Consider the following 15,810-nt stretch of genomic DNA (forward strand, 5'->3'; position numbering starts at 1 on the left):
CTTGAGAAAAAATAACAAAGTTGGCAGCATCACACTTTCTGATTTCAAATTATACAAGAAAGCTACAGTAATCAAACAGTATAGTACTGACATAACTAACAGACTCATAGACCAATGGAACAGAATAGAGCACCCAGAAATAAGTCCACACATTTACATTCGATTGATTTTTGACAGAGGTGCCAAGAACACATAAAGGGGAAAGGACAGTCTCTGCCATAAATAGTGTTGGGAAAACTGGATATCCACATTCAGAAAAATGAAATTGGACCTTATTTTATACCATACATAAAAATCAACTCAACATGAATTTAAAGACTTAAATGTAAGACCTGAAACCACAAAATTCTTAGAAGAAAACACAAGGAAGAAGCTCCTTGACATTGGTCTTGGCAATGATTTTTGGATATGACACCAAAAGCACAGGCAACAAAAGTAAAAATAAACAAGTGGGACTACACCAAACTAAAAAGCTTCTAGGCAGTAAAGGAAACAATCAACAGAGAGCAAAGGCAACCTATGAAATGGGATAAAATACAGACAAACCATATATCTGAGGAGTTAATATCCAAAATATTTAGGGAATTGATAAAACTCAACAGCAAAAAGCACACAATTTATAAATGGGCAAAAGATCTGAATATTCATTTTCCCAAAGAAGACCCACAGATTGCCAACAGGTATATAAAGAGGCGCTCAACATCACTAATCATCAGAGAAATGCAAATCAAAACTACAATGACATATCAATTCATACCAGTTATGATGGCTCTCATCAAAAAGACAAAAGATAACAAGTGTTGGCAAGGGTGTAGAGAAAAGAAAATCCTTCTGCACTGCCAGTAAGGACAGAACTTGGCCCAGCCATTATGAAAAACAGGATGAAATACCTCAAAAAATTAAAAACAGAACTACCATATGATCCAGCAATCACACTTCTGTGAATATATCCAAAGGAAATGACATTAGTATGTCAAAGAGATATTTGCACTCTCATGTTCCTTGCAATGTTATTCATAACGGCCAAGATATGGAAACCATCTAAGTTCCCAATGACACATGAATGGATAAAGAAAATGTGTATAGAAAAAGAATGGAATATTATTCAGCCTTTAAAAAGAAGGAAATCCTGTCATTTGTGACAACATAGATAATATGCTAAGGATATCATGCTTACATAAATACGTTATGCTAAGTGAAATAAGCCAGACACAGAAAGAAAAATACTGCATGAGCTTACTTACATGTGTAATCAAACTTAGAATGGTATTGAGTCTTTGACTCTCTCAGTTTGACTGTTATTGGCGTACAGGAATGCTACTGATTTGTGTACATTGATTTTGTAACCTGAGATTTTGCTCAATTTATTTATCAATTCAAGGAGTCTCTTGGTGGAATCTCTGGGGTTTTCTAGATACAAGATCATATGGTCTGCAATAAGCAATAGTTTGATCTTCTCTTTCTTGATTTGGATACCCTTAATTTCCTTCTATTGCCTGACTGCTCTAGCTAGGACTTACAGCACTATGTTGAATAGAAGTCGTGACAGTGGGAATCCTTGTCTCGTTCCAGTTCTTAGTGGAAATGCTTTTGACTTTTCCCCATTCAGTATGATGCTGGCTGTGAATTTGTCCTATATGGCTTTTATAGTTTTAAGATATGCTCCTTCTATGCCTAGTTTGTTGAGGGTTTTTACCATGAAAGGGTGCTCAATTTTGTCAAATGCTTTTTCTGCGTCTATTGAGATGATCATATTATCTTTGTTTTTGCTTCTGTTTATGTGATGAATAACATTTATTGATTTACGTATGTCGAACCATTCTTGCATCCCTTAATGAAACCCACTTGGTCATGGCAGATTATTTTTTTGATATGCTATTGAATTCAGTGTGCTCCTATTTTATTGAGGATTTTTGCATCCATATTCTTAAGGGATATTGGTCTGTAGTTTTCTTGTTGTTGTGCCTTTTCCTGGGTTTGGTATCAAGGTGATACTGCCTTCTTAGAATGAGTTAGAGAGGATTCCCTCCTTCTTGACATTATGGAATAATTTCTGCAGCATGGGCACGAACTCTTCTTTGTAGGTCTGAAAAAGGGGCTGTGAATCTACCTGGTCCAGGGCTTTTTTGTTGTTGTTGTTGTTGTTGTAAGATTTTTTATTGCTGTTTCAATCTCATTGCTCATTATTGTCTGTTCAGGCATTCTATTTCTTCCTGCTTGAGTCTGGCAAGGTTGTATGTTTCCAGAAATTTGTCCACTTCCTCTACATTTTTGAGTTTATGTGCATAGAAATTTTCATAGTATTCACAGATAATATTTTGCATTTCTGTGGTATCAGTTGTAATATCTCCTTTTTCATTTCTGGTTGATCTTATTTGAGTCCATTCTCTTCTATTCCTAGGTAATCTAGCAAGGGGTTTATCAATTTTGTTTCTCTTTTCAAAGAACCAAATTTTTGTTTCATTGATCCTCTGTATAATTTTCTTGTTTTCAATTTCATTTAGTCCTGCTCTGACCTTAGTTATTTCTTTTCTTCTGCTGGCTTTGGGTTTGGTTTGCTCTTCCTTTTCTAGTTCCTTGAAATGTGTCATTAGATTGTTAATTTGTGATCTTTCTGATTTCTTCATGTAGGCATTTAAGGCTATGAATTTTCCCCTTAGGACTGCTTTTGCTGTATCCCATAGATTTTGATAGCTTGTGTCCCCTTTGTCATTCAGTTCGAGGACTCTTTTAATTTCCATCTTAATTTCATCATTGATCCAATAATCATTCAGCAGCAGGTTGTTTAATTTCCACGACTTTGTACAGAATAGGGTGTTTCTCTTGGAGTCTATTTCTATTAATAGTTTTATTCCACTGTGGTCTGAGAAGATACATGGCATGATTTTAATTTGTTTGAACTTGTTGAGCCATGTTTTGTGGCCTAAGATATGATCAATCTTTGAGAACGTTCCATGTGCTGATGAAAAGAATGTGTATTCAGTAGTTTTTGAGTAAAATGTTCTGTAAATGTCTGTTAGGCTCATTTTTTCTAGAGTCCCATTTAAATCCAGTGTTTCTTTTTTTCACTTTCTGCTTGGATGATCTACCCAGTTCTGTCAGTGGGGTGTTGAAGTCCCCAGCAATTACAATGTTGCTGTTTATCTCTGTTCTTAGATCTAGTAGGGTTCACTTTATGAATCTGGGAGCTCCTGTGTTAGACGTATAAATATTTAGGATTGTTATATCTTCTTGCTGAATTGCTCCCCTTACCATTATATAATGACCACCTTTGTCTGTCTTTATTATTGTTGATTTAAAGTCAATTTTATCTTATATGAAAATGGCTATACCCACTTTCTTTTGGTTTCCATTTACATGGAATATTTTTTCCATCCCTTCACCTTGAGTCTGTATCAGTCCTTGTGGGTTAGATGTGTTTCCTGGAGACAGCAAATACTTGGCTTATATGTTTTTATCCATTCAGCTAGCCTATGTCCCTTGAGTGGGGAATTCAAACTATTTATGTTGATTGACAAAATTGATATGTGGTATGCTGTTCTGTTCATCCTGTTGGGTAGTATCTTACTGCTTTGTTTTACCTCTTGTACTATTATTTTATATGAGCTCTGAGCTTTAGCTTTTGGGTGACTTTAACTCTGGGGGGTGACTATTGTGCTGATCCATGTATAATGCAGTTCTGAGTATTTCTTGCAGGGCAGGTCTGGTCTTGATCAATTCCCTCAGTGACTGTTTGTCTGAAAGTCTTTATTTCTCCTTCATATATGAAACTTAGTTTTGCAGGATACAAAATTCTAGGCTGGAAGTTGTTCTATTTAAGAAGACTGAGGATGAATTCTGCAGTTAGCCTGATGGGTTTTACTTTGTTAAAACTCAGTACAATTCACAATTGCTACAAAGAAAATAAAATGCCAAGGAATATACTTAACCAAGAAAGTGAAAGATCTCTACAAAGAGAACTATCAAACATTGAGGAAAGAAATTTCAGATGATACAAACAAGTAGAAAAACATACCATGTTCATGGGTCAGTAAAATCAACATTATTAAAATGTCCATACTACCCAAAATGATTTATAGATTCAATGCAATCCCCATCAAAATTCCAACATCATATTTCACAGATCTAGAAAAAATAATGCTACCCTTCATGTGGAATCAGAAAAGCATCCAAATAGCCAAAGCAATCTTAAGCAATAGGAACAAATCGGGAGGCATCACATTACCAGACTTCAAACTATACTACAAGACTATAGTAACCAAAATAGCATAGTATTGTTACGAAAAATAGAGACATAGACTGATGGAACAGAACAGAAAACCCAGATATAAAACCATCCACATACAACCAACTGACCTTTGACAAAGCAGACAACAATATACACTGGGGAAAAGAATGCCTATATAATAAATGATGCTGGGAAAATCGGATAGCCACATGCAGAAGAATGAAACAGGATCCAAATCTCTCACCACTCACAAAAATTAATTCAAGATGGATAAAGTACTTAAACATAAGGCATGAAAACATAAGAATTCTAGAAGACAATGTTGGAAAAACTCTTTTAGATATCAGCCTACGCAAAGAATTTATGAATAAGACCCCAATGGCAATCACAGTAACAGCAATAATAAATAAATGGGACTTGAATAAATTAAAAAGCTTCTACACGGCCAAGGAAATATTAACAGAGCAAACAGACAACCTACAGAATGGGAGAAAATATTCAGAAGCTATATGTCCGATAAAGAACTAATAACCAGAATCTACAAAGAACTCAAGCAAATCAGCAAGAAAAAAATCAAACAACCCCGTTAAAAAGTGGGCAAAAGACATGAACAGAAGCTTCTTAAAAGAAGATAGAGAAATAGTTATAAACATATGAAAAAATTCTCAATGTCACTAATCATCAGGGAAATGCAACTCAAAACCACAATGTGATATCACCTTACCCCAGTCAAGATGGCTTTTATGAAAAAGTCCAGAAACAATAGATGTTGGTGTGGATACAGAGAGAAACTGCAAATCAGTACAATCTGTATTGAAAACAGTATGGAGATTCCTCAAAGAACTGAAAGTCAACCTACCATTTGATCCAGCAATCCCACTACTGGGTTATTTATGCAAAGGACAGTAAGTCATTTTATTAAAAAGACACCTGTACTCGAATGTTTATTGCAGCACAATTCACAATTGCAAAGATGTGGAATCAACCCAAATGCCCATCAATTCATGAGTGGATTAACAAAATGTGTATGTATACCATGGAATGCAACTCAGCCATGAGGAAAGATGACTTAATGCCGTTTGCAACAATTTGGATGGAACTGGAGACCGTTATCCTAAGTGAAGTATCCAAAGAATGGAAAAACAAACATCATATGTACTCACTATTACATTGGAACTAACTGATGAACACATGTGCATAGAGGGAAATAAATCTCAAAGGAAATCAAGCAGGGAAGAGGGGGAAGAGGGGATGGGAAAAACCTACCTAACAGGTACAATGAACACTATCTGGGTGATGGACACACTTTTAACCCTGACTTGAGCATTACAAAAGCAATCCATGTAACGAAAAATATTTGTACTCCAATAATACTTTGAAATAAAAAATAAACAAATAAAATAAAATATTTCACTATTTCCTAATAGCAACATAATAATGAGACATAATATATTTAAGACTCAGATAATATAATTCAAAGTTTAAAATCTATAAAATTATGAAATTATGTATACAAAGTTTTTTTTAATCATTAGCAATATTTACTAATATTCTCTTTGTGTATAATATAGAAAAATAAATTTCCTCTTTGGAAAAAAAATCAAACTTAGAGAAGCAGAGAGTAGCATGGTGGTTACCAGGGGTGAGGAGGTGAGGGAAATAGGGCAATATTGGTCAAAGGGTACAAAGTTTCAGTTATATAGGATGACTAAGCTTTAGAGATCTAATGTACAGCATGGGGACTCTAATTAATAACACTGTGTTATATACTTGAAATTTACTAGGAGAGTTAAATTTTTTCACCACAAGAAAAAAAATGGTAACTACATGAAGAAACAGATATGTTAATTCGCCTAACTGTAGTAATCAGATAACTGCGTATATGTATACCAAAATATCAGACTGTATACCGTAAATATACACAATTTCAATTTTAAAAATTTCTTAAAGATATTAACAGGTTAGAAGTACAATATTCCACTATGGCCCAGAAGAACTGTAACAAGGATGGGAGTGTCAAGAGTATGTTCCAAAGGCAAATAGAGGCTGAAAGAGAAGATTCCTCATATCTTTGGCTACCCTGAACAAATTAAAGGAGATTTAAAGGATCCAAAATTTAGTTATACAGATATTGGGGTTCTGTCACCTCCCTCTATGAATTACTGACTTAACTTATATATTATTTTATATTATTTAACTTTTATAATAGATCTGTGTAACAAGAATGGTTGAAAGACATGACGTGTGGTAAAAAAAAAAAAAAACAATTCTGGGTAAGCAAGAGCAGTAAGTACTCTAAATATTCCACCTACAAGAACATCAGATAAATTTATGATTTTGTAAAATACTTAAAAGGTTTTCATGGTAGTGATAGACAAGACAGCACAAAGGTTACATAAATACATCAGAAGAACTGTATGTTTTATCCACCATGCATATTTACCACTGAAAGTACTTTAGATATCATCTAGTTCAACTCTTTTTTCACAGATAATATAAGGCTTAAAAGAGATAAAATGGCTTGGTTTTTCTGTTTAAAAACAAATTACATGGTTAACTCTGAATCAGTGTAACTGTGAATAACTTTATTCTTTTTACATTTTTTTCTAGAATTATTGTATTATTTTTATAATGAGAACAGTAAGTTATTTTAGAAAAAAATAAAATCCCTATCTTCCCTTAAAAACAATTTATGTATCCACCTGAACCTGTTTGCCATGTTGTACCCAATTCCCAGCTTCTAAAGTCCTCATCTCACCTAAACTGAGATTTCTTCACTACAAAGTACAATCTCAGTTTCTCCCAGAGTGTAAGACCGATTTAGCATAAAAGCTAGAAGATATGATAAAATCAGTTCATCCTTAATAATCTTACCAAACTGTCCAATATCCCAAATTCTGGTAAATAAAATCTATCTTCATAACTTGTCAATTAGCACAATATCTATAAGAATGGAAGCCTGCATTGCTCTTGCATATTCCATGTCCCAAGAGAGTCTAAACTAGAGCTGCCAGAAATAAAAAAACAGGATGCCAAATTAAAAATTTGAATTTCAAATAAATTTTTAAGTATGTACCAAATATTGGCTGTGACACATACTAAAAAATTAGTGACTTATTCCCTGAAACTCAAATTTAATTAGGCATCTTGTATTTTTATTTGCTAAATATGGCAACTCTAGCCTAGACTCTAAAGCTGAAGTTTAGAGCTTTAACTGGTTTAAAAGACTTTCAGCAGATTACCAACTACTTGCTTGGGTTTTCCAATGTCTTATGCCCCTGGATTTTCTGTTATATTCCAACAGTCTGATACATCATCTATTATTTCAAATTGGAACGTCCTATACTAGCTGCCCATCCACATTCCAATCTGTTACCTAGTTCTCTGTCTAATGCTCATCAGAGTGGATATTCTCCTAGCACCTACAGCTGGAACAATGCCTCCAAGGACCATCCCAAACCACTGACTAGGCCTAGTTTCAATCCCTGGTCCTGAAGAAACTTATGGACTGGTCCTGAGGAAACCAGCATGAATAATAAAATCAAAACTAATTTTCTTGGCCGGGCACAGTGGCTCACGCCTGTAATCCTAACACTCTGGGAGGCAGAGGCGGGCGGATTGTTTGAACTCAGGAGTTCAAAACCAGCCTGAGCAAGAGCGAGACCCCGTCTCTACTAAAAATAGAAAGAAATTAATCGGACAACTAAAAATATATAGAAAAAATTAGCCGGGCATCGTGGCGCATGCCTGTAATCGCAGCTACTCGGGAGGCTGAGACAGAAGGATTGCTTGAGCCCAGGAGTTTGAGGTTGCTGTGAGCTAGGATGCCACGGCACTCTAGCCCGGGCAACACAGTGAGACTCTGTCTCAAAAAAAAAAAAAAAAAAAACTAATTTTCTAAATAAAAATATTATTTCAATATATTTATTAACTACTACATAAAAAAGTTTCCCACTTTTTGAAAAATATATAAGATCTTTAATAAAAATGAGGGTAATATTAACTTCACACGGTTGTTGTAAGAATTAAAATATAACAAAGTACTTAACAATGACTGATATGTGTTTGGTGTTGTTTTTCCAGTACTGTGTTTCCAAAATTACTTCCTTCAATATTGCCACTTATCCAAGGACACTAAAATCCAACATAAAATATAATCCATGCCCTTTTTCTATTTATTTTTTCATACTCAAACATTAAACTTAGATCCTTATTGCAAGTAACCTCACCATCTCCCTGACAGTCCTCTTCACTTCTTGAGCCCCTACCATTGCAAATGTATATGTATCTCAGCTTCCATTTTTCTTTCTTATTTTGTTGTTTACCTTACAGCTGACTGTCTTAGGAGGTAAGATTGAGTATTCTGTTTGGTTCTCAATTTCTAAATATATCCAACATTAAGATACAATGATTTCTGTCTCTTTATCTATTATCAATTAGATCATTAATGATCCATAAGCAAAATCATAAATTCATGATAATAAATATGGGCAGAAATTTCATTATAATATGAAGAATTCTTTTGAAACATAATCGCTGCCAAATTTACCTATTTTTAAAGTTTAATATGCATGTTCTCTTAACTTCTTTTACAAAATGTAGCTAATGTTGCTACAGTTAGTTACATAGAAATTTTCTAAATGTAATTCTGTCAAAGAAAGGAAGAAGAGATAAAGGAGGGATAGATGGAGAGAAGGATAGGGAAAAAAAAGGAATAGAAGAAAAAAGAGAAATTTTAAGTAGACTCACCTCCAGCCACACTGGTTTCGTTCAGTATTTGATTGAATAGTGTTAGACATAGAGTCTTGACTTCTCAGAGGACAAGAAACTGAATGTGGTATTTGCCTTTCAAGGAAATATGTCTTGTTAAATATTAATAGTTTATTTTCAAACTGAGAAATTGAAATATACATACAAGAACAACAACAGTCAGTAACAGACACACATTCATTGTTTATTTTTTTCCACATACCCTGTGTTCACTGTTTTCGTTAAAGGAGCCAACTCTGGATTCATAGCTTCCCAGGCCCAATCTCAAAAGATATAAGTAATATAAATAAAAGTAAGACAGGCAGTATTTTTCAAAATAATTACTTCATACTTATTCAGTTTGGGGGATTTAAAATCTTGAAGAAGAAAAAACTTGAAGATACGGACTTATTCTTCAACAGCACTTTGTTTTAGAATTTGTTAGAGCCTACCTTATTAATTTTTATAGATGTCATTCTTCCCCATTGTATTTTAAGCAAAGAAAACGATTTAATCTATATCTTTGTCACAATCAATCCCAGTATATTACCTCATACTTTGTAACATAAATTCAATCTAATTCAATGTTTCTTCAACTTGTTTTATCCCACCCCAAGGAAAGAAATATATCAGAACTCAGAACATATGCATGCATGGTGCATGTATGTTAGAGAGAGATAAAGGGGGAGAGAACATAAAATTTGACCATCTAGTCTCATCCTTACTGTGTGTGATGTACTCCGATACAGTCACCTTTCACTTAACAATGGGGTACACTCAGAGAAATGCATTGTTAGGCGATTTCTTTGTTGTGTGAACATCACCTGTACAACATGTTACTATATTTAATACTGTAGGCAATTGTAACACAATGGTATCTGTGTATCTAAATATATCTAAAATAGAAAAAGACAGTCATACCAAGAGTGAACTCTAATGTAAACTAGATTCTAGCTGATAATGATGTGTCAATGTAGTGTTAAATCAAATTTAGACCTCAGCAGACCAACCCAAAATGGACTCACTCCTGCCAAGGTTCCACAACACCAAACTGAAACTTAAGCTGTTTAGTTGTAAGTTCTGACCTTCTGAGAAATCAGGAGAGAGAGATGATAGCCAAATCCCCAAATCAGCAAGTTTTATTTAGCATGATAAGGAAGCCCCCTCTGCTTTAACCCACACAAGGAAAATAACCTGAAGTAACCTGATGTTAACCAATCTGCTTTTTGCACTATGTTGTTTCCTTGTTTCTGCTCAAGCTATCCATGTCCAGCTTAGTACCTTTCTGTTTTATAAATGGGATACTGCACAATTAATGAGTTGCAAATAAAAGCCAATGCGATCATTTTATAAAAAAATCAGTTGTGCCCCAGCCTGACTAATTAGAAAAACACTGACGTAGTCCTATCCTTTACTCCATACAAGAATCTTATTATACATATGACAAATAGTAATCCTGGTCAGAGCTTGAAGAGTTCAGTACTTCAAGAGGACACATTTCCTTGTCGAGTAGCTCAAATTGTTATTTTTCAAGGTCACCATTCAGGCTACTTATAAAAATATTTTAAATGGTGGAAAATTGTTTAAATGATGAAACAGGACCAGATAAATGCCCACTTCTGCATATCCATGTGAATTTCTAATTTTTTATCCATAAAAATGGGAATAATATGAACTTCATACCTAAAATTTCTCAAGTGTAGAAGAAAACAAAATATTTAGTAATTATAGATTTAGAAATATATTAAGGTCTTTGGGAACACACTGTATGAAATTAGCAAGTATTACTATATATAAAGATATTTTAAAATTCTAGTTGTATAAGATCCTATTAATGCTTTTTAAGCGTGCCCCCAAAATGTAAATGTATATAACCAGCACGTACCAAGCATATTTCAGAATGTCTGCCTTCCCATGCCTTCATCCAGAAGGAAATAAAAATTCAGCAAACATTAAAACCCTCCAGCACCCACTACCACAGCTAATTGGTTCAGAGGAAAGAGGCATAACCATAAAGCTAAGCCAGGATTTTAGTGGCCTCAGTTAAAAGATGAGCTGAACCAGAGGCTCTCTGTCTCTAGGATTTGAATAGATACAGAGGGCAGTCTACCGATAACTTCTGAGAACTAGAACTAAAAGGTTATGCAAAGGCAACTTAATTCATATGCTAGTTAAAGCTATAAGGAAGCCAACTGGATAAGAAAGTGTCTTAGTCCATTTGGGCTGTTATAACAAAATATCTTAGACTGGGTAACTCATAAAGAGAAATTTATTTCTCATGGTTCTGGAAGCTAAGGAGTCTAAATCAAGGCACCAGCAGATTCAGCATCTGGTGAAGGCTTGCTCTCTGTTTCATTGATGGTGCTTCCTACTGTGTCCTCACATGAGAGAAGCATGGAATATCTCCCTCACACCTCTTTTATACAGTCACTTATTCCATTCATGAGAGCTCTTCCCTCATGACTTAATGACCACCCTAAAGACCCCACCTCTTAATACTATTCACATTGGCTATTAAGTTTCAACATATGAATTTTGGGCTAGAGATTGGGGGGACACATTCAGACCATAGCAAAGAGTAAAGAGCCAACAAATGAAGAAAGTAAAAATGCCATGAGAAGAGAAAAATAGACTAGGGCCAAACACCGGAAATTCTTGGGCTTCTGAACTTCCTAAAGTCTATCTTTTTTCCATTTTCCCTGTGTTCCCATGCATACTTATCCCTGTTCCTGAAGCAACTCAATTTTTCCCATTCTTCACTACCAAATATGTAAGTTACGATATCCATATGTGTTTTGAAAAAGAAAAAAAATTCCACAATGTAGGTTACAATGTCATTAAAACAAAGGCTCTAGACCTTGGATAATCCATTTAAATGCTAAGCCATTTTTGTAGACAAGGAAACTCAAATTCCCGGACTAGAACATTCAGAAAGAGCCAAGTAATTTCTATACGTGGATAGTGGAAAAAAGAAAAAATATATACTTTCTATTTTCATTATAATAAAATATAATTGGTAATTTTCTATAATCCTAGTTTTTATTTCCTGAAAATTCTCACCTTACTCATTTTCTTACCTGTTGGTAGAGAAGGGAAATCACAACTGTCAGAAGCAGTACTGATACCCGGATCATTTTTAAGTGGATTAGAAGTTAATGGCTGTCTGCTCCTCTTTTTCTGATTGAACAATGGTACAGGCAAACAGCCTAAATTGAATACACCAATATATCAGTATATAACAGGCAAATAACCAGATCCAGTTATAAAATAATTACTATATACTATACAACTTATAGTTGGATATATTTCTATATTCGTGGACTGGTTTTTGCATTCTTTTTAAGATTCTGAATACCCTCATTTGTCTCTCCAAAAGTCCTTTTTTATTCTACCTTAACATTGTTTTAATTCCTCTTGTTTGGAAGTAATTCCCATCTCCTCCCTCATCCCCCAACCCTTTCTAAATGCCCTTTTTGTTTTCTTTATTTCCCTCCTGTGCTTGCCAATTAACATATCCACTCGAGGGGACACTTGGAGTACAACAGAGGTGAGGAAGAACCAAACTTCGAACCATGCTTTCCAAAACCCTAACCACTGTTTGGACTATGGTAGCACACCCTTTCAGGCCATGGTTCTCAAAGTTTAATTCAACCAAAATTTATCCAGGATTCTGCTTAAAATACAGGTTCCTAGATCACACTCTCATAGATTTTACTTCAATAGATTTGGCCTGGAACCCAAAACTGCAATTTTAACAAGCACCCCAGATGTCTGCAATGGTATTTTCTGTGGATCATTTTGAGAATGCCTTAAAGAATGATAATATCCAATCCAAATGAGAATAAATACTCCTATTCCTCCAGATGGCAAATTTAGTATCTCAAGTCAGGCCAAAAATCACAATGTATAAACTTTAAAACTTAGTAGTGAACTCATAGGGTAAAGAGGTTCAAAAGGCTTGCCCCCTGCTACAGAGCAAGTCAGTGGAAGAGAACCTAGATAGGATCCAAGCTTCCTAAATTTCAGTTCAGATCTCTTGCCACTATGTCATTTTCTAACTGGCCCATCATCACTTGTACTACAGGAAAATACAGATTCTGTGAAAACTCTTTGATGAAAGACTGGTAGAATTATGTGGGCTCTGGAGTCAGACTGCCTGGGTTTGAACTATGACTTCAAAGTAGGTTTGAATTACAACTTCCGAGTATAAACTTGGGCACTTTCCTTAAACTCTGTGCCAATAGGACATATAGACATGATAACATATGATTAAAACCATGGACTCTGCAGCCAGGTTCCTAGGTTCAAATCTTGGTTCTGCTACTTCACAGACTACTTATTTCACCTCTTTTTGCCTCGGTTTCTCATCTAGAAAACAGGGATGACAATAACTTATCTCAGAGGATTGGTATAAGGATTATATTAAAATATGTATAATTAAATGTCTTAAAAACAGCACATCCACCACAAATAACAGTTGTTATTAACTTCATTGTGTGGCACCACCATTCCCCTGGTTCTTATCATTCTTACCCTCTGTCCTTATACTAACTAATAAGTTGGGGAAGCAGAAATGCTAGGAGAAGCTATTAGGAAGACAGAAGTGCTTCTGGTAATATTTTGAACAAGTCAGTCACAAATACAAATAAAAATAGATCTATTTCTTTGTTTTCAGCTTAAAAGCACAGAATAACCCAAGCACATAGAATTTACAGGAAGAACACCAGAATCCATCTAGGAAAGTATGATCTTATTCCCAGCTCTGTATGTTTTGCCTTGAGTAAGTTATTTTACCACCTTGGACCTAAAAAGTAAAGAGGCTAGACTAAATGTTCAATGTTTTTACAAGTTCCTTCCAAAATGTTCCATCTATAACTATATAAGTTTTACATGGTATATACAAAATATAGAAAGTAAAAAATAAAAGATGTTCAATACCTGCTGTACTTCGAGTCAAATTCTCATTTAGGTTTCGCTTCATTTCCTTCAATATCAAAGTCTATAATTTTTTCTTTAGCATTCCAAATTTATAATTTAAAGTTGTTTGACTAAACCTTCAAAGAAAGAAACTTATAACTTACATTTTATTCACAACAAACTCAAAGTTCTCAGCTTAGTAATTACTGAAATTATGGTTTAAAAATACTTTCAAACTTGAAAATGTAAACACTTTAGAGAGTCCTTTGCTTTCTGAGTAACATAATCCATTTTTCCAACTCTGTTCAAAGTAAGTTATGACTATAACCTTGCTTCCTAAACATATGCAGTGTACGTAATTTATTTTAGAATCAAGGACCCACAATGAGAATAACTCTGAACCAGACCTATAAAGAGGGAACACAGGCAAATTTATATGTTTATAAGGCCAGGGAGGAAACATGCACTATTGAACCAGCCATGTGAGAACACACTCTGTGTCCCACTTTAAGACACTGTGCAGATTACCTGCTTTGGCCATTAGTTTGAAACTCCTGGATTATATAATACCAAAGGCTAAGTGCTCACTTCACATCCAGAATAATCATAACGACAAGTTTCCATTCTGTTTCTACAACTTCAACAAGTGAAACAAGTTTTTTCTTTGTTTTTTCTCATACCACAATGTCTGTTGTAATTTCTCCATGTTTAGCCTCCTCATATATTAATATTTCAATCCCAATTTAATTCAACAAACACTTGCCCATTGCATGAAAAGGCAAGATACGAACCTAAATAAGATAATTTCTGCTCCAAACTCACTACCCAAAGACACACACAGACAGCCACACGACTAAGTAATGACGCAAATCAGGCTGAGGTAAATATTAATTTTCAAATATCATTTGCGCAAATAAAACTTGGGAAACGTGAGGTCGGGGACTGCCTCTGCTTTGTTTCCACGTCTTGGGCTTGAAGCTGGATATGGTAGGCTTTTTAGAAAATATTCTTGATGCCATTTTAGGAACCGAATCTGAGATTATGCCAATTTTTCGCAACACAGAAACACCAATGCGACTTACACCACAAACCTAGAGAGGCTTACGGGGGCTATTACGTTTCCGAGAATCCAACAAAACAAAATAAACAAACAAAGAACATTTCAAGTGCAATATCCTCCTCCTGGACCACCTTGGGTGTACACACTCAGCTTCCAAATGGATATGAGAGGCGTTAATAATGTCGTGGATGCCATTTATGTGCAAAAAGTTGGCTGAGTCTCCGATAGCGAGCGCACACACTCCCACAGCCCGCCCGCAAAGACCGTTGCCTCGGAGGCCAGGTGGGCCTACGTGGCCCCTCATGGCGGGTGGGAGAGAACCTCCAGTCAAGGTTCGTGTTCTCGTACAAAGGCCTCGCCTGACCCACCCGGGGATTGGGGACAGTTTGGTAACTAGGCTCAACACATGGTCTTTCCCTTCTTGGTCCTCCTGCCAACACGACATGTAACTTTAACCTTCGGTTTCCCTCGCCTCAGCCAACCGTCGTCGACACAGCCCCGTCAGCAGCCGCGGACCTTCCGGCCTCCACCAAAAGCGCGGGAAGCCCGGCTGTGCGCAGGCGCACCTCGACCCGCGCAGCAGACCGCGCAGGCGCAGGGGCCCCCGCCTTGGCGTCATGGTGTCGTCGCTGGCGTCGCCTCCCTTAGCCGGGAACCAACACAATAACTTTAACGCGCCTCCCTTTGCATTTTCACGCTGTGACGTATGCAGCGCAGGGATGGCGCTGCCTCTTTAGAGTTTTGCCTAGAGAGGGAACAAGCCACTGGAGAGGCAGAGGCAGATCTGCCCACCCGGCCTCTGCCCAGCTTTGTCAGAAAAGTGTGCTCCTCCCTTCCCCGCACCCATCGTAATTTC

The 15,810-nt window shown here is 35.9% G+C and overlaps 1 protein-coding gene across 5 annotated transcripts in view; it reads right to left on the reverse strand.

The window, feature by feature from the left end:
* The window catches only part of SPATA22 (spermatogenesis associated 22), a 32,818-nt gene extending 17,286 nt beyond the window's left edge, over positions 1–15,532 (reverse strand). The window contains exons 1-5 of one of the 5 annotated variants that reach the window (XM_012652577.1): positions 15,427–15,532; positions 13,916–14,031; positions 12,055–12,183; positions 9,201–9,261; positions 8,978–9,073 (exon numbers count right to left, since the gene is read on the reverse strand). In XM_012652577.1, the coding sequence (XP_012508031.1) occupies positions 8,978–9,073; positions 9,201–9,261; positions 12,055–12,183; positions 13,916–13,958 (329 nt within the window). In that variant the 5' untranslated portion in view covers positions 13,959–14,031; positions 15,427–15,532. Of the gene's footprint in view, positions 1–8,977; positions 9,074–9,200; positions 9,262–12,054; positions 12,184–13,915; positions 14,032–15,360 lie in introns of those variants that run through there. The other 4 variants (XM_012652578.1, XM_012652576.1, XM_012652580.1 and 1 more) reach the window with 4 other exon arrangements.
* Positions 15,533–15,810: the final 278 nt, after the last annotated feature.

Source organism: Propithecus coquereli, unplaced genomic scaffold (assembly GCF_000956105.1).
Source record: "Propithecus coquereli isolate 6110/MARCELLA unplaced genomic scaffold, Pcoq_1.0 Scaffold390, whole genome shotgun sequence".
In the NCBI taxonomy this organism is placed as follows: domain Eukaryota; kingdom Metazoa; phylum Chordata; class Mammalia; order Primates; family Indriidae; genus Propithecus; species Propithecus coquereli.